This window comes from Lepidochelys kempii, chromosome 6 (assembly GCF_965140265.1).
Source record: "Lepidochelys kempii isolate rLepKem1 chromosome 6, rLepKem1.hap2, whole genome shotgun sequence".
Lineage (NCBI taxonomy): Eukaryota > Metazoa > Chordata > Testudines > Cheloniidae > Lepidochelys > Lepidochelys kempii.
Genome location: NC_133261.1, coordinates 90,645,454 through 90,668,032, shown reverse-complemented (window position 1 = coordinate 90,668,032; position 22,579 = coordinate 90,645,454). Strand labels below are relative to the sequence as shown.

Sequence of the window (22,579 nt, the reverse complement as noted above, 5' to 3'; positions counted from 1 at the left end):
TACTGACCATTAAGTCAATTTTAATATAGTCAAAACTAATCAAAATGATACAGTTGAAACAAGGTCTTGAACGGAAAAAGTTAAACCATTTGTCAAAATAGACATATTCCCACTAAATGTTTAGTCAAAACTACCTTTTTTTGGCAGAAAACTATTCCATCAAATTTGCTGACCGGTTCTACCTTGTGATAAAGGTACAAAATGCAGGTGTAGTGGAAAGAGCATGAGCTCTATTTTGTGGCCCCAATTGCACAACATGAGGTAGGGTTCCAAAAAGTTGAAGGCCCTGCTGCTGACTCAAAGGGCTACTGCCACAGATGTGGTTCAGAAACAAGCGAATGGCTTTGAAAAGACTGAAACAGACCCAGAGCGTGAGACCACAACCCCACTGCCTTGATTAATGGGGAAAGTTCTAATTACAGCTTGCAAATAACAACAAAGTAAGTCCAGATGAGAGGCTTTTGAGTGTCCGGACTAGCGGAAGGAACAGGACCTCTCCCACAGTCTGTGGTAGTATCCCAGCTCCTGTATTTGGATTTGAGAGTGACCCGAATTAAGCAGAATGATACTTTAGGGCTGTCTCTAGAGTGACTTCTAATGTTCACTAAGGAGAACATAGGCTTTGCATTTTTCACCAGCAGATGCTGGAGACAAAGACCGTATCATGGCCAGGCTTTGACAAGTGGGAAGTTCCCTGCATCACCCAGTTTCCCAATCAGCTGCTCATCAACTGCTCTGATGAGAGGTGGGGTTGGGGCAAAGGCAACCCTGCTCTTGCCAGCACGAAGACAGGAGCAACTGTAGCACATATCTCAAAAAGGTTCTCCTGCCGTCCCATAGCCATCTCTTAGGTCTTCCAATCACCCTCATCAATTGAGTCCCCCCACCAGCCTCTGTTTGCTGATCTTCTTTGAGCTCCTCTGCTGATCTGTCTGAAAACATCAATTCGACTATCAAGAGGAGACCTGAACAGTGCAGTGTGCTCCATGTTTGGGGACCTTGATGCGAGCTGTGGGTACTCAACACTTCTGATAATCACTTCACTTATTTACATGTCTAAATAGGCATGTAGATGCCTAATGGCAGCGGTCACACGGAAAACGTTGGCCCAGTCATTGACCCCTGCTAGAGGCAGGATCCAGCACTGGATAGGCTAGTGCTCTGACAAATCTTGTGTTCTGCGAGCCTCTCCTCCTGGAGTGGGGCGAGCCCAGTGCCATGTGCTGCATAGACCGCTCTTATCTCTCAGTCCCTGCACTGAGTCTGGCTGGTTTTTGAGTAGCATGACAAACATGGATGAATGTGAATTAGGTGCGTCAGTGTTTGAGAACAGCCCCTAAATCAGACACCGGCAGGAGGGCTCCTCTGTATGGGTTTTACAGTCCCCCAGCTTCTGCATTTTAATCTCCTTTTACTGTTTTCATTTCCTGCTTTGCTGGGGTTTGTGTTTTTAAGTACCAGGCTGTGAGGGATTTCAGGTGACTCTTGAACTAAATCTTACCCCACACATGTGAAGGGAGAGATTTATTGTCCCAGGGTTGACAGCAAAGTGAGGAGCAGCTGGGCATGTTTGAAATTCATCTCTCTCCTGTCAGCTCAATGAAAGTTCAGTGTGGCAGGGATACATTGCAAGTTATGTTTTCCCCCCCAGTTAGACTCCACTCAGCCACAAACTACCTCAGTAAATAAAAAGTGCCCACAACTGATCATTAATGCCAGGAGTACTCCTCTGTCCATGTCCCTCCAGGCTGGCTGGGCAATAAAACACCATCTCGTTACAGCAGACCAAGGAAGAAGACAAACTGGGCCTGAGCTGGCAGGAGGAAAATGCAGGCTTGCCACATTGAAACCAACATGGAGAGTCTGACATTGGGCTGGGGATTGAAAACTATTCCAATTCCCATCCTCATCTCTGGTCAACCAGCCCCAGAGGCCATACAGTAGGATGTGAACTGGGAACAAAAACTGACACTGGAGACTGGAATTTAGGATGGGAAATGGAAACCAAAACGAACTCCAGAGAGTGGAAAAGGAAACGAGGCCTAGGAAGCAGACACCGAAGAAAGAGGAGTCCTGGAGACTTGAGATCCTGTATCTGGAGGATTCATGCTTTATGGTGGTATGCAGCAAACCCCAGACAGCGTCCTCTATGCGCATCCTCCCATTGCTGGAAAGATGCATAGTCCTCATAGCCTTGCATAGCAAGCTGATAAGGCTGGCTGGGAAAAGCAGAGGCTATGGGCCTGTTGCTACTGCTGGAGCCCTCGCCCAACCTTCAGACTCCAACCTTGGCTCCAGAGTTGTAGGTTCACCAAGTGTTAATCCTCAGATCCAGGCCAAATTCCAACCTGGGCTAATTCCATTCTGCTCCCTCAACTCCCCCTACAGTTTCTACTGAATACACAATTCCTCTTCACTTCCTGTCCTCAGATGTCCTGCAGTGTTGCTGCAGGGATGCCAGACAGCTGGTGTGTTCCACAGCCCAGGAAGACAAGCCCTTTGTCAATTATGCACAAAGTCTGCAAAGCACTTTGCGATCCCTCTTGGAAATAAGTAAGATGAATTGAAAGTGGTACTTGTCGCTGTCACCATCCTTTAGTACCTCGTGGGAGTAACTGAAATCTGGTGCTATAAATCCCATAAATGGGCTATTAATATTGATAAGAAAAAACCTCTACAGGGAGAGAGGAAAAGTAGAAGAGGTAGAGAGAAGGCCCTGTATGTTAAAGCCAATGAGTCATAATGTTATAATGTAGGGGGATTGGAGGCAAAGATCCAAGGAACATACAGTAAAGGACGAGCGACCTTGGGCGTCCGCTTCACACCTCTCCATTCCCATGAGTGAGAGAGCTTCCTGATCAACTTTCAAGCAGCTCCATACTGCAGGGAACAATACTCCCATGGGAGGCTTTTAACAGTCCAGGCATCTGGATGGATGACAGATACAGATCAACAAAGTTGTTCTTGTGGCGAGACCAGTCCTATGATCCAGAACACAGAGACTCCAGGAAAAGGAAAAGTCTTTCTGGATCTGCTCCTTGCCAAAATGGAGGGATCGGGTGAGAATAGGGAACCAGTGACCAGCAGATCCAGAGACCATGTGCTACTTGAGTTTGGCATGTGGAAGGGACTGGTCATTGCATACAGCAGTACAACTGCATTAGATTCCAGGAAGAATCTGGTGAGTGACGTCCAAAAGGAGGTCCTTACAATCACCAGTGTGGGAGAAGGTGGCTGTGGAATCCTAACTGTAGGTCCTCTGGAAAAGAGAAATGGGAGGAACCAGGAGCAGCCAATGTGGCTGGGCTAGGGTTGGCTCAAGGATCCAGAACCAGTACCGGCAACAGAGAAGGTGAGCTGTCACTCACGTGGGAACTCTCCAAATCAGGGAAAGCTGCAGAGAAAAGATCAGGAAAAGCAGAAGGAGTTAATGTTGTCAGAGGGGCCCAGGGTGTATGATGGATTTGTAAAAATCCATTGGGGTGGGGGGGGAGATACTTAGGTTAGGGGGAATAAAGACCATGGGAGGTGGGTGTTTTAACAGGGACTCAAACAGGGCATCTCACCCATTCTTCAACAAGAGAAATAAAGTGAGGGAGGGAGATTGTAACATAGCTACTGATGAAGAGCAGGGGAGGGAACTGCTGTGTGAGCAGATTTTCTAGGGGCTTATGAGATGCCTTCTTATGGGAGGGGCTGCCTTAGAGGGCTGTAAAGAGAAGAGGTTTGTGCATGATTCCAGGAAGAGGGTCCTGCTGCAATTGGGCTTAAGCCCAGAGCGTGGTGAGCTAACGCATATGCCTGATGTATAGGTAGAGGCAGAGCCTTTTGGAAGCCTTGTCCCAGGTGATGGCTGCCTCTCGAGCACAGGCCAGACCAGGCTGCCTTACATCTGTCAGTGGATAACCCTTACCCCTGTGCAGTTCCATCCAGGAGGCGCTCTGGGGGTCCGGTGAGCAATTATTCATCACCATTGTCTGACATCCTCCCTCAATACTGCAAACCTGGGCCTGTTTGCAAGTGCATGCAACCAGACCTGCACTATATCACCACCACCAGTAGCCACAGCAGTTGATAAATCTACTGTTCTCCCTCTGAAGAGCTCTTCTATCCAGTGCCAAAGTCATCTGTCAGGTACAGCAGTGTGAGCCCCATGCCTGACCCCAAGGTGAAAGTTACTAACAATTGCTGTTCTATTCAGAGGCCCTTAGAGCTGCTCTGGTAGCGCCTTCCCCAAAACGGGATGCTCTCAGGACTGTTGAAGTGGGTCGCTCTAGAATGTCAAGCAGTGGTTTCCTGAGCAAAGCCTGAAGCTCAACACCATTCTGCGGGGCTAGCATCATCGTCTTCAAAGGAGGGACTGACTGTAGAGCCCACCTGCTAGGCTACCATCTGGGCTTTCAAATGGCACAGACACCAAGGATCTACCTGTGAGAGTTGGGTCCATGCCATAAAGACCTTCTGCCTATCGAACCGAGTAGAAGAGGGCATGTTCTTGTGCCCACTTGCTTTGACTGGCTTTCTCCTGTAGGGGATACTGGTGCTGCTCCTCTGTGCTGGTTTATGATGCTCTGATGTCACAAAAGCACTGGGTTGTAGGTGGAATTGGCCCACAGGGCCTGCCCCAAAACATGGCTGTTCTACTCTGTGCTTAGAGCTGGCACAACAGCTGTATGCTGGCCCCGCACAGCCTTCAGTGTTGGTGTAGGCAGGGCTGGAGGGAGGGCTAGCTAGTGTGCACTGTACTCCAGCCATTCTCAGCTGTCAGTAGCCCAAATATTTCTTTGTCTGTCCTATACCCCCACCCAGAGACACCTGGCCCACAGCCAGGCTCAGTGCAGATCTGTCATTCTTGATTGCAGTGCCTGGAACCTCTGCCCTGACCCTGCGTACCCTGCAATCTCATGCCCTCCTTCAAAATACACAGTGTGGGTTAAACTCCCAGCCTCTGCCTTGGTCACTTCCCTCCCAGGGCCAGTCTTGCCTTGCCCCCCCACCACCACCACGTGGCACCAACCTACACACTGCGCTACCCCTTGGCTCTGACCTCCAACTTGGCTGCTCTTACGGTCTTGACCTCCTCCCAAACTGGGGCCAGGCACTTAAGAAATCAAATCTTTCTGCAGACTGACATTTTTCTTTAAAGAAGTCAGCTATTAAATCTTGAGTGCAAAATTAATGGACCTTCAAGGGCTCCCTTGTGTGACCACGCTGTATGATGGCAGTGGAGGAGTGAACCTCAGTGAGGTTCAGGAGTAGCAGGAAGGTTTTGTACTTTCCTTAAGATGTGCTGAGGCTGGGGGGGGGGGGGCGGGGGAGTTAAAATTAGCATCTCCGAGACCCACTCATCTGGCACACAGTCCCCAGGGTGCTTCAGGGTGCGTCCCCTGAAAGGTGAGGAGAGAGCAGTGCAGCGATGGCACCAATTCCAGTCTCTCGGCTGTGTGAGACACAGGCCAAGGCAGACTCCCCAATTCCATTTCATCCTGCTCTAGAGGGAGCTCAGCGGGAGCTTGCAGTGAAGGAAAATTGAATCTGCAACGATTCAGCATGGAAAAGAAATCTGTGTTTACACATTACAAACTAGAACTCTCTTGCTCTTAAGTTGTGGGCCCCATTGCCTTCTGGCCCCTTTACACAAGGCTATGCTAGAGGAACTGGCTACCAGTAGCTCTCCAGCCTCCCCTATGACCAGGTCGGTGCCGGCTGTGGGGAGAGAGAAGGGTGGGTGACAAATATAACACTGATGAAAGAAAGAATTTAGTTAACACAACTCATGATTAATCTGTGGGACTCACCGCTGCAGGGCATAGTGAGACCAAGAACTTAGCAGGATTCCCAAAGGACCAGGTGAACACCATGAAGCCACCCGCAGCTATATCTGATAGGATAACTATGTGTATGGCATATAGACCTCCTGCTTCAGGGATAAACCAACCACTGCCTGATGGGAGTTAAAAAGAAACTTCCCCTCTGGGCAGGGAGTTGCAGAATTGTCCATCATGGGAGTTTCTTGTACCTTCCCCAGAAGCATCTGGTTGCTCTCAGGGTCTGATTATAAAAGCCGATGGAGCACCACCAGCTCATCTACCCAGGCAATGTGTTGTACACGCTATGCTCCTGATCTCGGGTGCATGTATTTCTGAGCCTTGGCCCTGAGGCGGGGTCGGCTTGGCCACTGGTGCCTAGAGTCTGAACCTGTGCTTTAAGAGGCTCAGTGTCAGCCAATCCACCCTCTCTCGCTCCCTTCCTTTGTCTCGCTGAGGGAAAATACCACTTAGTCTTGATTTCAATTTCACAGCTGCTGCTGCCACCGCTGCTGAGGGGAAACAGCTGATCTCTGGGCACAGGTTACAGACATGGATAATCATTCTGGAGTCATTACCAGCTCACTACCTCAGAGGAATTCACCGGTGAGAAGTCCCTGGGAGCTAATTATGCTGTGTGTGTGTGTCTGTCTCTCTCTCTCACTCACACCCCCTGCCCCTCCCAGTGATCAGAGCAAATGCAGCACTTTCTGCAATAGCTTCGCCCATTCCCCGTCATGGGGGAGTGCTCTCCCATCCCTGGATCGGGGCTGCTCACCTTTCCTACTGGCAACTGCTCTGGACCCAAAATCGCAGCCCTGCTGCTTTACCTATCCAGTAGGTAGGGTTTTTGACATCTATCAGTGCCCTGACTGGACAGTAAAACAAACTCTACAGGCCTACTAACACCTGTTGCTCCTCACGGACCAACCCGGTAGAATGAACCCCAGGGCTACTTGCACCAGCCCCCCACCTGAGTTAGACTGACTCAGTGCAGGCTCAGCAGTGCCAGGGATGGGAGCAGGGAAGAGAGAGATGTTGCAGGGCCAGGGTTAAGGGGAGTTGGGACAAATGCTGCAGTGCAAGAAGTAGGAAGAAGGCCTTGCCCTACAACCCCAGCTACCTCCATGGGTGTCTTTTCTTCTCAGGTTGGAGGAGCCGTACCAGAATAAGTGTCCCTAGGGCTTAATGCCAACTGGAGTCAGATCTTAGGTGGGCAGGCCCTTTCTACCAGTGGGATTTGGGGCAAGGGCTAAAGTACATTGAAACAGGATGTGGAGGAAGGGTTTGTACCCCACCAGCCGGGGAGCTGAGGGGGAACACTGCTCCTCCATGGCAGGGAAAGGAGGGGACTTTTAGCACAGGAGTGGGAGGCTGAGTTGGACCTCCACCACATCTCTTATTTTCACCCCTGACTTAGGGCCCATTTCAGTCCCACTTGGGATAGCCCTGAGGGGTCCATGTTCGGCCTACTGGAGGCAACCTCTCAGGGCTAAGTCCCAACAGGGATCAGACTGAACTGCCTAGCCACAGGCTCTCTGGGCCCACAGGAACCAGAACCCCAGACTGCCAGGGTTGCCAGCCACTCTTCCATAGACCTGAGATCCCTCTCTTTGCATACACAGAAGGACCTGGTGGCAAAGTGAAGTAGGGGTAACAGGAAGCACGGGGCTCTGAGGGGAGGAAGGCTCCTCTGTTTCCCCACTGTAGATAGGCAGAGTTAAGGCACAGCTTTCCTAGCAGGCAGTGCAGAGAGGACTGTCCTATAGGCAGGGGCCGCTGAGTGGGGAACTGTGCATTTTAAACACGGTCTGCACTTCCAGTCTCCCTTTATCAGAGCACCACCTGCTGGCTGTGATCCCCTTTCACCACCACTTTTTCGACAGGGCCAGGGAGTGAGCAGATTTATCACCCCATTCACAGCATATTAAATAATTTATTTTTGAAAAAAATCAGCTCTCTGTCAGACACTTGCTGTGATGATTTGTGTGTCCCTTTGATTGTGAACTTGTCAGTGCAAGGGCTGTCTCTTTACCTATGTTTGTTTGCACACTAGATGCCTGAGACCACTAATAATAAATGTACAAGCACCCTCCAGATCCTCCATCTGGGGTTATTTCTAACAGGCAGTAGCTTCCCTTCCCTTTGTCAGCAGCTGGGGAGTGCGTGCTGCTGCATGTCACAGACTGCAGGATAGTCACTGCAGGCCTGTATTGCGGTGTCTCTCTGCCCTGCCACCTCTATAAACATATCCATATGGGACAGGCCCCTGTGGGTAGGAAACCACCCCTGTATCAGCCAGAGGTGCAACTCCCAGCTCATTTTCTAACATTATTAGAAGGGGACAGCCTGCCTGTAGCATTCAGTTGTATGAGCCTGATGAGGCTTCCATTCAAGTCAATATAGAGACCCCCATTGTTCTGAATAGGGACTGGATCAGTTCCTATGTCACTGGTTTGGATCTGGCCCAGCTCAGCAGTAACCCATAGGTGTTAGCCCTTGCCCTAAGCCGTAGGGAGCTGCCCCCGCTGGTAGGGAGAAGGGCTAGATAATCTTCCCTCTCTCTGTCCTCCATCACATCCCTGCTAGCTGTTCAGTGAGATGAGCTGGTGGATGCTCAAAGCAACAAAACTGCCCTCCCTGCTAGCCAGTTGCAGCAGAAGGGAAGAGAGCCTAAAGTCCCATCTCCTCCCTAGAGGTGATGCCACAGGCTCAGGGCAGATGGTGCATGCAGGAAAATTGTACAGCTGCTGTCTGCACGGGGCCCTAGAGACAGAGAAACTATCACCCTCTTAGGGGCCCAGCTTTCCTCTAAAAACAAACAGGAGGGCAACAACCCTCACTAAGGCATTTCAATCAGACAAGGGGGGTGAGATGAGAGAGAGACACCACACAGGGCTGGGAGTGGAAGGGTCTTTATTGCTTTAAATTTCTACAGGTCACACATGCACATCCAGCCCTGTCTCAGCATAGGGCTCAGCTATGGGTCATCCTCCCCCTCTCTTACAGTTCCTTTTAGATAGTGAAAGCAGAACCCCACCCTCAGCTCATGGTGCTGTCTCTCTACCCCCTGCAGTGGGCAGCAGGTTGGGGTGTCCTACCAGACTCCTGTGAAATAGACACTCCTGGAGAACAGGAACATAAAGGCACACGGTGACTGGGATTGCAGAGGGGCACAGGAGTGAGGTCATTTGCTACTAGGGCAGAGGACTCAGGGAAGTTATCTTTCTCCAGAGCCTGCAAAAGGACTGCAAGACACAGGCTTGAATGGGACAAGGCCAACAGGCCCCTGCTTAGCTGAAGATCTACATGTGATCATTCCCAGAGGGGGAAGGGCAGACCGAATGAAACAGGAACACAATCCACTCGCCAACCAAGGAATGCCAGGAAGTCTTGTCTCCTGTGACTATAGACAGGGCAATGAGTGATCAGGGAAGCCACAGAGTCACATGGCCTCTAGAATTAGTACAATCACAAAACCCCAGATCATGTCACTGCTGTGCCTGAGCTAAACCGCTCCTCAGCTCCCAGCCCCTGCTCCTAAGCCAACAAGGAATACACCAAAGCAGAGAGGCTGCTCCCCAACAGTCAGTGCAGCCTCCAGGGTGCCCTCACCCAAGGCTGGGCTGTTAGGAATTCTTCCTAAGGACACCATGCCTGGGACAGTCTCAGCACCACTTCTTGGGGCCTTGGCAAGAATGAGCTTGTTGACCTCTGTGCCAGGCACCATATGGTTCACCTCATTCCCAAGAAAATCTTGACATTAACAAGATCGATTTTGGGTTGGACAGTGACCTGGGGCAGATGAGCCCGCAAATCTTGCACGCAGCATTTAGAATGGAGGCCTGCAGCTTGTTGGCCCATGAATTAAAGGCATTTATACCCATCGCACCTACAGGAACATTTCAGAGTCACATATCCCTCCCTCTCCCCTATTCCACCACCCTATATCCCAGCCTAAGCACTGGGAGAAGGCAAGCTCCATTTTGCCTTTTTCTTTTGGGGCATCTTGGCAGCCCAGAAATTAACCCAACACAAACCAGAGCTCTCACTCCACTCCCCCCACCTCCAGGGACTGGCAATGTGCAGACCTGGTCCCTGTACCCCAAGACCAGATCTAGCCAAAACAGAAGGGAAAACAAAATAAGAGAAAAAACAAAGAGAGCTAGAGCTGAATCATAGCTCACAAACACTGCCCTCCCGCCTGGAGGGCAGAGAGCAGGTTCCAGCAGGCAGCCCACCCTCAGGCATCCACTAGTGTCAGTCCATCGTGCAGCGCACGCTTCCACATGTAGTAGGTGGAGCGTGCCGTGAGGGGGAAGTGGGCACTGAACTCTTTGTAGGTCGGGAAGGTTTTCGATTCAAAGCGCTGCTGCAGGAACAGTTTGGCCTGAGCTTTGAACTGGGCAGTGGCAATCACATCCATCACGAACATCCGGCTGTTGGCTCTTTCCGACATGGCATAGCCCGAGATTGTGGCATTGTAGGGGGTGACTGATGCTTGCTTGTCTAGATGCCTGGGAGCCACTTCCATTTGTGACTGTGGCTTTATCGCAGGCTCTGCTTTTCCAGGAGCCTCTGAGATGACCTGACTCAGCTGTTGGGATGAGCTGGTCCAGAGAGGATGCTTGTTCATCTGCTGGCTGCTTCTCTTCCAGAACCAATAGGCTGTGGAGGAGAAGCCCGGGTATTGCAGGCGGAACTTGCAGAATGGCAGCCGCCACTGCTGGACACGCCTCTTGGCCACGTCTCGAAGCTGCTTTCTCCAGTTATAGAGAGAGGGTTTGAGCTGGAGGAGACTTCTGGGCTCTGGTCGGTGTCCATTCAGCCTTTTCTTGCCAGGCAGATTTCCAGGCTTGAATGGCAGGTATGCCTTCCCTTTCACTAGGGGCTTCAGGCTGACTGAGGGAGGCTGAGGGGGTTTGAAGTTGGGGTTCCCCTTAATGGCTTTTCTCCGCCAGTTGTAGTAGGTGGATCTGGAGATACCAGGGAAGCTGCGCTTGAAGCACCTGTAGGGCACCAGAGTGTTCATGGAGATGCATTTCTCTAGGTAGGACTTGGCTCCTTGCATGAAGATTCCTGCTTGGTTGGGCTCCAGGGAAGGGATCTTTGGCCTTAGGTCCCCCTCTGACTTTGCTGCATCATCCCTGTCTGGGTGGGGCTTTTTTTGATGGTCTCCATGCGGCTCCTGTGACACCATAGCCTCAGCTGGAGCAGAGGTATCGCCACCATTGACCATGCTCTGCATCTCATGCTTCCAAGCATAGTAAGTGGAGCGGGAGATTTCTGGGAACATTTGTCGGAAGTGCTGAAGAGGAATCACATTGCCCTCTTGGAAGCAAGACTGCAGGAAGTGTTTGGCTGCAAACCTGGTGGCTGCTTTCTGCCTGTGCTCCCGGGACTGGCGCTTCCAGCGGTAGAAGGTGCTCTTGGTGATGATGTAGCGGTCACACAGATTAAAGTAGGTCAGCCGGGGGTCACTCTTCCGCAGCTCCAGAGTCTGGACTGGCTGGACTGGAGGCTCTGGAGGAGGGCTTGTGGGTTCCAGTTCTTCCAGGCCTACCACAGCCACGAAGTACTGTGCTTTGAAAACCTGTGAGGAGAGCTGCTGCCCTGACCACATGATATGGAGCGTGGAGGTCTGTGGGCCACACTTCCTGGGCCGGATGAGGCGGTTGAAGTATGGCCGGATCTTCAAGTTGCTCATGGGGTAGATGGAGTAGATGTTACACTGCAGCACCGAGGCCAGGGCATAGACATGCCACATGTTGGCAAAGGTGCCAGGGAAACAAGTGGCCTTGATGTCAGCATCAAAAATGGCCTCGAGGATGGCCAGAGGGAGGCTGGTCATCTCGGGGGACTCCTCGGTGCAGAGGGAGTAGCGGGCAGCCTGCAGCATCACCTTGGAGTCAATCATGCCGTTCAGGTAGTAATGCTTGTGCAGCAACATCTCCACAACTGTGCGCACCTGCAGCTCCAGACTCAGGCTGGGGTTCCCCCACAGCAGCACACTGGCTGCCTCAAACAGGTGGTTCCCCTCCCCCTTGCAGACCAGAGGCAGCATGTTGCTGGGGGCGTCCTCCGGATACAGGCTTCTTGCCACCCGGTCAACTTCCAACTCTTCCTGGAACTGCCTCCCGCAGTAGCTGGGTAGGGAGAAAGAGGACAAGGTCCTCTCAGCCTCCAGGGCTGCACTGGTCAGTCCCTCTAGCCCAAAGCATTCAGTGGCCTCCTGCAGCTCCTGCAGTACAGACTGCACTAGCTGGTGCCGCTGGATCATCCTGCAAGACACAAGAATTCAAACGATGTGAGCTCCAGCAGAGACCATGCTTACCAACCCCCCACCCCCACCCTCAAGGGGGCCGCTCTTGCTCTCAGTCCTCCAGATTCAAAGGAGGAATCCTGGGTCCTCACACACAAACATGGGCAAGGGATAAATCTTGTGTTGCTCTCAAGCGACCTCTTCTGGCCAATGTATAAAATGGCACTGATGGCCTCCAGCGAGGACAGGCTGGCCGGAGCGATTTGAAGCAAGGTGTAGGAGAGTATAGCTTGAGGGTGGGAGGCAAGGCTGGAAGAACAGGGGGTGCAGCAGGCCAGGAGTGTGGTGCCTGGGCAGAGCTGTGAAGAGGGGAAGCTTACACCTTGTCTGTTCTGTGCCTGGCTTTGTGCTCAGGCCCACATTGAGCCCAACATTTACCCCCAATGGTAAAATTTTGGGAATCTCAAAAGGGAAAAAAAGTGTATTCATTTCATTATTCAACAACAGCACTGGGAGAGGGGAACGGCTACTCCCTTCAGTCATCAGCTTTCCTGTGAGAATTAGACACAGAGCCCGTTCTCAATCAAGCTTTCAGCCTGCCAAATAAATGGGACAGTCTAAGAGCTCCCTCTGCCTGGTCAGGTGAAGGAGTGAAGCCTTTTCACAGCTGGGATCATTGTGTGAGAACAACAAAGCTCTCAATACCCATCCTGGGGAGTCTGTAACCTGACAGTACAATACACATCTTCCAACTTCTGCAATAAATGGTGATTGTAGTTCCCTTTAGCCACCAGATTTCAGAGTAGCAGCCGTGTTAGTCTGTATTCGCAAAAAGAAAAAGGAGTACTTGTGGCACCTTAGAGACTAACAAATTTATTTGAGCATAAGCTTTCATGAGCTACAGCTCACTTCATCGGATGCAGTGAGCTGTAGCTCAAAGAAAGCTTATGCTCAAATAAATTTGTTAGTCTCTAAGGTGCCACAAGTACTCCTTTTTCTTTTTAAACCACCAGGTGGCGCATGCCACTCACTGTAGAAGCATGAAGAAGGGCTAAGTGTATAAAGCAAGAGTGATTTCAGGAATCCTTGCCCTTTGGCACTGGAATAAGGGCCCTCCTGATGAATACTGCCAGCACAAAGGGCCTCTGCAATCCCTCGGCGGGGACATTCCAGGATGGGAGGAGCAGGAAGCATCCCCACAGTCTAGTTATTCCCTGCTGTTGCAATGCCCACAGACACTATTGCAGCGGGAGGAGGCAGGAAAAGGGTGCAGCTGAGGGTTAGCCTCTGCCAAGGGCTGAGGCGGCAGCCCCAGGGTCAGGGGAGTACCAGCTGCCTCCCCTCAGTGCTGGCACAGGGATGGATCTGGCTGTAGACCTTAGTCATTGTGGAAACTGGGGAACATGAGATCGAAGCCGCCTCCATCTCTCTACGTCCAGGCCATGTTGTTGGGTTTAGTGTGTGGGTGGTGGCCTGTGATATACAGGAAGTCAGACTAAATGATCTAGTGGTCCCTTCTGGCCTTAAACTCTACATCCAAATCATAGAATCATAGAATATCAGGGTTGGAAGGGACCTCAGGAGGTCATCTAGTCCAACCCCCTGCTCAAAAGCAGGAACCATCCCCAATTAAATCATCCCAGCCAGGGCTTTGTCAAGCCTGACCTTAAAAACTTCTAAGGAAGGAGATTCCACCACCTCCCTAGGCAACGCATTCCAGTGTTTCACCACCCTCCTAGTGAAAAAGTTTTTCCTCATATCCAACCTAAACCTCCCCCACTGCAACTTGAGACCATTACTCCTTGTCCTGTCCTCTTCCACCACTGAGAATAGTCTAGAACCATCCTCTCTGGAACCACCTCTCAGGTAGTTGAAAGCAGCTATCAAATCCCCTCTCATTCTTCTCTTCTGCAGACTAAACAATCCCAGTTCCCTCAGCCTCTCCTCATAAGTCATGTGTTCCAGACCCCTAATCATTTTTGTTGCCCTTCGCTGGACTCTTTCCAATTTGTCCACATCGTTCTTGTAGTGTGGGGCCCAAAACTGGACACAGTACTCCAGATGAGGCCTCACCAATGTCGAATAGAGGGGGACGATCACGTCCCTCGATCTGCTCGCTATGCCCCTACTTATACATCCCAAAATGCCATTGGCCTTCTTGGCAACAAGGGCACACTGCTGACTCATATCCAGCTTCTCGTCCACTGTCACCCCTAGGTCCTTTTCCACAGAACTGCTCCCTAGCCATTTGGTCCCTAGTCTGTAGCTGTGCATTGGGTTCTTCTGTCCTAAGTGCAGGACCCTGCACTTATCCTTATTGAACCTCATCAGATTTCTTTTGGCCCAATCCCGCAATTTGTCTAGGTCCCTCTGTATCCTATCCCTGCCCTCCAGCGTGTCTACCACTCCTCCCAGTTTAGTATCATCCGCAAATTTGCTGAGAGTGCAATCCACACCATCCTCCAGATCATTTATGAAGATATTGAACAAAACCGGCCGCAGAACCGACCTCTGGGGCACTCCACTTGACACCGGCTGCCAACTAGACATGGAGCCATTGATCACTACCCGTTGAGCCCGACAATCTAGCCAATTTTCTACCCACCTTATAGTGCATTCATCCAGCCCATACTTCTTTAACTTGCTGACAAGAATACTGTGGGAGACCGTGTCAAAAGCTTTGCTAAAGTCAAGATACAATACATCCACTGCTTTCCCTTCATCCACAGAACCAGTAATCTCATCATAGAAGGCGATTACATTAAATCCTGTCCCTCCTTGCTCTGTACCAGCTCCGAGAGCCAGCTGTTTCTCTAATCACAAGCCAAAAACTCCAGTCCAGTCCCTTATTTCCCCTCTTGGTTACTGTACACTCTTTCCTGACACCCACATAGCCACCCCTGCGCACAGTCCATTAAAGCTGTATTCTGTGCTCGATGATCTCACAACATCCCTCCCTCTTTGTATCCCTCCACTGGCTCCTCTTTTCCACCATATCAAATTCAAGCTTCTTATCATTCCTTCAAGGCCCTGCCTAGTCCTGTGCATCCTTATTTATCTGCCCAACACTCTGACAGTCACCCGCTCCCCTCCACGCCCCTAAATGATGCAGCCTCAACAGTCCATTTCTCTGTTTCTCCTACAAGCATGGCTGTGCCTTCTTCCATGTCACCTGCTCTGCATGGCACATCCTTTCTTAGCTGGTCCAAAGGTCCCCATCCTCTCCGCATTCAGATCCTGGCTGAAGACTCACCTCTATCGTGATGCCTGCAAGGAACCATTATTATTTGTCTAACAGTAATGCCTAGGGGCTCCAGCCAAAACTGGGCCCTATTGTGCTAGGCATTGTGAAATCTCAGAAAGAGAGAGAGTCCCCTTTCCCCAAGAGCTTACAGTATCAACAGACCTGACAGACAGAAGGGAGAAGGGGGGACAGACACCTCAGAGGTGAAATCCAAACCAGGACTAGGACTCAACTCTTCTGACTGCTAGTCAGGTGCTCTGTCCATAGACCACACTAACACCCTGAGGCAGAGAGGTCTAGTTGTGAGGCAAACATTACCTAGACAAAACAAAGGCCACAGTGCTATTATTAACCCTTTGTTTTGTTAGCCTAGGGCCAAGTCACCTCAGTACTGGTTTCCCTTTTCCAGGGGTAAAGGGTGAGGTAGCAAAATTTGCCGACAATTCAAAATTACTCAAGATAGTTAAGTCCAAAGCAGACTGAAGTTACAAAGAGGTCTCACAAAACTGAGTGACTGGGTAACAAAATGGCAGATGAAATTCAATGCTGATAAATGCAAAGTAATGTACATTGAAAAACATAATCCCAACTATACGTACAAAATGATGGGGTCTAAATTAGCTGTTACCACTCAAGAGAGAGATCTTGGAGTCGTTGTGGCTAGTTCTCTGAAAACATCTGCTCAATGTGCAGCGGCGGTCAAAAAAGCAAACAGTACGTTGGGAACCATTAGGAAAGGGAAAGATAAGACAGAAAATATCATAATGCCTCTGTATAAAGCCATGCTACGCCCACATCTTGAATACTGTGGATCTGGATGCCACATCTCAAAAAAAGATATATTAGAATTGGAAAAGGTAAGAGAAGGGCAACTGAAATGATTAGGGGTATAGAACAGCTTCCGTATGAGGAGAGATGGAAAGAACTGGGCCTTTTCATCTTGGAAAAGAGATGACTAAGGGGGGGGATATGATAGAGCACTTTAAAATTCTTGACTGGTATGGAGAAAGTGAATAAGGAGTTATTTACTCCTTCACATAATACAAGAACTAGGGGTCACACAATGAAATTAATAGGCTGCAGGTTTAAAAAAGTCCAAAACAAAATAAAGTAGTTCTTCCCACAATGCACTGTCAATCTGTGGAACTCTTTGCCAGGGGATGTTGTGAAGGTCAGAACTATAAGAGGATTTAAAAAAAAAAAAAAAGAAAGAAAAAGAAAGAAAAAACTAGATAAGTTCCTGGAGGATAGATCCATGGCTATTAGCTAGGATGGGCAGGGATGCAACACCATGCTCTGAATGTCCCTAGCCTCTGTTCACCTGAAGATAGGAGTGGACAACAGGATGATCACTTGATTGCCTGTTCTGTTCATTCCCTCTGAAGCACCTGGTACGGGCCGCTGTCGGACGACAGGATACTGGGCTAGATGGACCACTGGTCTGACCCAGTATGGCTGTTCTTATGTTCCAGGTCCCTCTGGCTGGTCTCAGATTGTGGGCTGTTCAGGGCACAGCCTTCTTTTATGACTGGAAAGCACCTAGCACATTACAGGCAGGATTGAAAGTCACCATCGTCACAGGGGAAAGCATGCAGTGGGTTTGATGCAGAGATGGGCCAAAGCCCCACAGCTGGGAGCCAGACTTGCCCTTAAGTCCTGGTACAGTTGCATCTGGGTTTGCCATTTGGGCACAGGGCTACATTTTTATTCTCACTGAGGCTGCAAGAGAGATACTTTGTGAAGCAGTGTTCAGACAGGCCACACGTCTTGGTCACCTGTTTTCATAGGCACCAACTCTGTGGGTGCTCCAGGGTTGGAGCACCCACAAAGAAAAATTAGCGGGTGCTTAGCACCCACTGGCAGCAAGCTCCTCCCCCTCCCTCCCACCATCAGCTGTTCTGCAGTGTGCAGGAGGTGCTGGGGAGAGGGGGGAGGCGCACAGACAGGTGCGCTCGGGGAAGGGGGCAAAGTGGTGGTGGGAAGAGGTGGGGCAGGGATGGGGGCTTGGAGGAAGGGGTGGGGTGGGGGCAGGGCCTGGGGCAGAGCAGGCGTTGAGCATCCCTGGGGCAAGGAGGAAGCAGACACCTGTGCCTGTTTTAGCCACTCCATCACCTTTGCTCCTTAGGTTTTCTGGTTTGTTAGGAGAGCAAGACTTGCCCCTCACTCAGGAGGTCTTGCAGAGTAGGTGTCAGTGAATCCCTTTTGCAAGGGCTGACAGCCCAGCCCACAGGACTTGACTTGCCACGTCCTGCCTCTGCATCCTCCACTCTCAGCCCAGAGAGCGAGGTGGTCATTCCCCATCAGGTTTAATATGCTACCCCCACACCACTCCCAGTCCAGGGAGTAAGAGATCAAGTAAGATGCTCTCAGTGGGTTGTCGACCTTGACCAGGTCCTGCGAGAGAGCACCCCCTGCATGCCGGGCCCTCCGGACCTTTTTATCAGGCCCCTGTGCCATGGCCCCCCCAGCCATCCCACCCCTTCACTGTGAGCCAGCTGCACAAATTGCAGCCATCTCGCTTCTGGACCGTGACAAGGAAACATCTGTACACGCTCATGCTCCACACCCTTCACATCCTCACCCTTGCATCCTGCCCTGACACAAAGTGTCGGGGACCTCCTACCGCCTCTGGAGGGTGAGGCACCCCAGTGGGCCAGCCTACACTCCACCCTGGTCCCAAGGCCCGCCGGGGATGTCAGTTGGCAGCTCCTTCATGGGGCTGTGAGCACAGGGGTGTCCTTGGCACGGTTCACCTCCATCCTGGACACCTGCCCCTTCTGCGGCGTGAAGGAGACCCTGGCGCACATGTACCTGGAGTGCACCAGGTTGCAGCTCCTATTCCGGCTCCTCCAGAACCTCCTGCTGAGGTTCTGGCTGCACTTCTCCTCACACTTGTTCATCTTCACACACCCTATCTGTGGCATCACTAAGTCACGAGACCTCCTTGTCAAGCTCCTCCTGGCACTAGCCAAAGTAGCCATTTACGCTACAAGGAAGAGGTTGGTAGACAAGTGGGTGCTCTGTAGCTGTGAGGCCTACTTCCGCTCCTCCCTGGTCTCACGCATCCGGGCAGAGTTCCTCTGGGCAGCGTCCGCTGACTCCCTTGATGCCTTCAAGGAGCAGTGAGTGCTGTCCGGGGTTCTCTGCTTGGTGTCCCTGTCTGGTTCCCTTCATTTAGCCCTGTGACCTCACTCCCGTCCCTGTTATATCTTTAGTTGTCCCCCATACTTAATTGAGATCCCGGACCATGTGGATCCTCCGCTTAGGCTGGGGGAGGTCCTTTAGTAGTGGGATCCATCTCCAAGATCCCAACAGACTGTGGGTTGTCAATCTGGGGGTCATGAACAGCCTCTCTTCCTTTATGATGAGATGGAAGGGGCTTCCCAAACCTTTTTCTATAGTAACAGGAGGTCACGGTATGGAGAAGGGGGAGAACCACTGCTTTAACCCTACTCCTCAGGGCTAAGCTTGCTGCCCCCACACCACGTCCAACTCCTGCTGCAGACAGCCTGAGCCAAGGGCTGCTGCATGGATCCCAAATGCAGACCCCTTGCTTCAGGCAGCATAGGGATCTGGCAGGGCTTGGCTAGGGTGGTGGAAGAGTGGGGCCTGGAGCTGCCACAAGGTGCTGGATTGCCAGCTTTGAAACAACGGGCTTGGTTTCATCCCCAAAGCAGCTCTAGCAAAGCAAGCTCCCAGCACCCTCCATCTCCTTCTATATGTGGCCAGCCCTCCTCCATGGAGCCTAGTCCACAAGGTCCAACTCCTTGGCCCCTTTGCTGAGGCTACCAACAAGGAGGCCACTTGTGATTTAGGTACCTCTCCTCTAGGCACCGCACTTCAGTCACAAGCTTATTACGCACAGTGCCAGCTGGCTTGGTAGCCCAGGGATATACCACCACTGCCCAACATCGCATTTGAACCTATGACCTAGAGGTGAAGCTTCACAGCCCATTCCTCAAATCCTGAAGCCAGACACTTAATACCAGAGGCTGACACAAAAGCCTGTGATGTGGCCAGCAGGGAGGTCCAGGGGCATGGTGAGAAGCCCTGCCCCCAGTTGCTGGGATGGAAGAACATGCAGGAATTCCCACTAGGGTGCTATCCCCGAACCCTGGTCAGGGGCTGTAGTTTTCATATTAGTCTCTGGCTAGTAGGCATCTCATGAACTTGAAACCACTGCCCACTCCTTTGCAGCAGGAAGAGGAGAAGCAGCTCTCTCTTCTCCCGCCCTACCCAGAGCCATTAGGGGAAGGGTTGAATATTCCACCCTTCCCTAAAGCCTCCTGGATGCTGGGGTAGAAAGGAGGAGTGGAGGGGGGAGTCTTGCTGTTCTACTAAGAGCTGGATTAAAGGCACAGACACAATAAGCATGTGTCTAGATTCTAGTCCGTGGGAGTCATATGACCACAACAGATTCTCAGCTTTCATTTCAAGGGCAAAAATAACGTTGCCATCCCTTATGATTATAGAGAGAAGCTTGAAAACATGTGTAAAGGGCTTGTCTACACTAGACAGCTTTGTCGCTTTAAGGATAGCAGGATAGTTAAAGCAGGAAACAAAAAAAACAATCCCCTTCTTGTGGATACAGTTATACCGGTATAAAGGTACTTATACTTGTGCAGCTTATTCCAATTTGAAAAGGAGTACTAGTGGCACCTTAGAGACAAACCAATTTATTTGAGCATAAGCTTTTGTGAGCTCATTTCATTGGAGCTGTAGCTCACGAAAGCTTATGCTCAAATAAATTGGTTAGTCTCTAAGGAGCCACTAGTTCTGTTCTTTTTGCGAATACAGACTAACACGGCTGCTACTCTGAAACCTGTCATTATTCCAATTTGCAAGGGGAAATATGTTTTACAGATATAAGGAACCTTATACCAGCATAACAGCATTCACACTAGGGCTAGAACTAGAATAGATATAAAAGTCACACCCCCTAACCACAACACTGTTATACTGGTAGAAAATTTTCTAGTGTAGACTAAGCTTAATAGTTATGTCCGACTCAGACCTGGTTTGGGGGTGGGAGCAGGGGGTGGGTGTGGAGGCTTTAACTTTCTAGTGTAGACAAGACCTGAGTCCTCCAGCAGCATGACACAACAGCTTTACGAGGTGTGAGCTGCCCCATTCATCTTAACACACCCATAAACACTTCCAGTTCCTCAAACAGCAACCACGTGAAGCTGACCCAATACTAGTGAGTGCATTTTTCCATTTGTGTTAGCTTAACTGAGATAGTGGAAAGCCCTTTACACGTGTTACCCTGTGTCAATGCCATGTTTGTAGTCTAGGCGTCAGGGCTGCCCACGGCTGCAGTGAAGCTGAACAGAGTCTTGTGAACTTCCCTTTATGGATGCTTGGCTAAGCTCTAAGCAGCAGTGGCAGCACTGGAGCTGCCTGCAGGCCCAGGAAAATGACATCATGTTTGGAAAGTTTCTCACAGCCATAAAGACTAGAAGCCTTGACCAAAACAAAGAATCAAAGTTCAGATGCTGCACAGATATTGATGGCTTCAGCTCCCATGCTCGCCAGGAGACAGTGGATTTTTCAGACCCTTCCTGAGCCCATCTAATATCCCATGTATGTCCTGGGGTCAGACTGGAACTCCAGAGATGGGGGGAGGCCCTATGTCCTAGTCCCTAAACCAGACAGTGCCCTGCACCATTAACCCCATGTGGGTCCAGATTGGAAGCTGGGCCCTAGAGGTGGAAGGCTCCACTCCAATGCATGGGCAGCGTTGTTTGTGATGTCATGGATGACAGCACAGGCCTGTGACTAGCACTGTGGGTTCCCTCTGGTGGCTCCCTGGCCCTGCTGCGGCACAGGGAAGTTTGTGTGTGTGGAGAGGTGGAAGTTAAGGGAGACAAAGTGTGTCTCTTTTTACCCTCAGACATGCAGGGGTTTCAAATGGCCAGAAGGCACTGGGGGAGGGGGAACTCTGGGGGGAGGGGAACCGGGTTTATTGTCCTTGAAAGAAGGAAAGGCATTTTCTGGACAATTATGTCCTGGGGCGAAGTCCACATGGAGAGACAATACAAAGGTTCCTCACGCTCCGTTCCAAAGCTGGGCTGAGAGGCCCCAAGCGGGGAGTGAGGAGCCGGTGAAACTGCCCTGGGAGGCCCAGTTCGCATGGGGAGGTGGCGGCTCCACAGCAGGGCTTGGGGCCGGCGGGGAGGCGGAATAGACAGAGTGGGTGAGGCAGGGACTTCCCTGGTAGCCGCCGCAGCCCCCTGGGCACCACCCTGCAGCTGCTCCGCGTCCGGAGGTGATTGCACAGCTTCCCCTTCGGCTCAAGCCCCAAGCGTTTGGACCCTGCTGACCTGGGCTGCGCTTCCTGCAGTCCGGCCCACGCCTGGCTTTCACCCTTGGGATGAAGATTCCCTCCTGAGCCAGGGCTGTGCGTTGGGAATCTCCCCTGGACTCACCTTGCTTGTTGGGCAGAGCACTACAGCTCACACCAGCCAATCCCCGGCTGCTGCTGCTTGCCTTGCTCCCTCGGCAAGGCAGTTCCCTGGACATTTAAATCCTGCAGCAGGAAGCGCAGCAGGCTCCACTTTCTCAGCTGGGTCCCACATTCAGACTGGAACTGGTTTCAGATCTGGAGTGAACCATCTGGAGTGATTGGCTTTGGCTTGTGTGAAGGGGTCTCAGCTCCTCCCCTCCCCCACCAGGAAATAGTCCATCCTCAAGTGCTCTTGTATCCAAGATGAAAGGAGTGCAGATTCAGGGGTCACTTCCAAAGCTAAAGTGATAATGGCTATTGTCTCAAGACACTCAGGCCAGCAGGACTTCTTAAAGGGCCAGCACCTTCACTACTGTGTGCTCTCAGACCTTCCAGAACGTGAGCAGAAAAACAAGAAGAAACTGGGAAGATCTCAGTTCCAAAAGGAAAATGTAAAAGCAGAGAAGTCCTCCGGAAGGGCTCTGCCTGAAGCTGGGAGCCATGTGGGCAACTCGGACACTGGGAAGGGAGCTTGGATACAGACTGATTGGTTTGGACCCCCAACAGCTTCCTCCTCAGCCCCTGCAACACCCTCCTGCTGCTTCCACAATTATAACAGAAAGAGAATCAAAGGGCCAGGAACTTCTTGCCCAGAGATCAGCCCTGGATTTGATTTCTCCTCTTGCTCCATCAACTCAGAGCAAGAAAAATTGAATGTTTTCTTACCTAGTCTGCTAGCTATCACCCTTCCGCACCCACTCTCCGGCCTGCCTACCCTTTCCCAGGCAAGTCTCCTGCCACTGCCCATGCAATCTGTTGCC

General features: G+C 51.1%; 1 protein-coding gene across 1 annotated transcript; it reads right to left on the bottom strand.

The window, feature by feature from the left end:
* Positions 1-8,718: 8,718 nt before the first annotated feature.
* On the bottom strand, positions 8,719-22,355 carry VRTN (vertebrae development associated). Its single transcript, XM_073350695.1, has 2 exons — positions 21,742-22,355; positions 8,719-12,088 (listed from the first exon to the last, which is right to left on the bottom strand). The coding sequence occupies exon 2, from the start codon at positions 12,085-12,087 to the stop codon at positions 10,051-10,053; it is 2,037 nt and encodes a 678-aa protein (XP_073206796.1). The 5' UTR covers position 12,088; positions 21,742-22,355; the 3' UTR covers positions 8,719-10,050.
* Between the last annotated feature and the right edge of the window lie 224 nt (positions 22,356-22,579).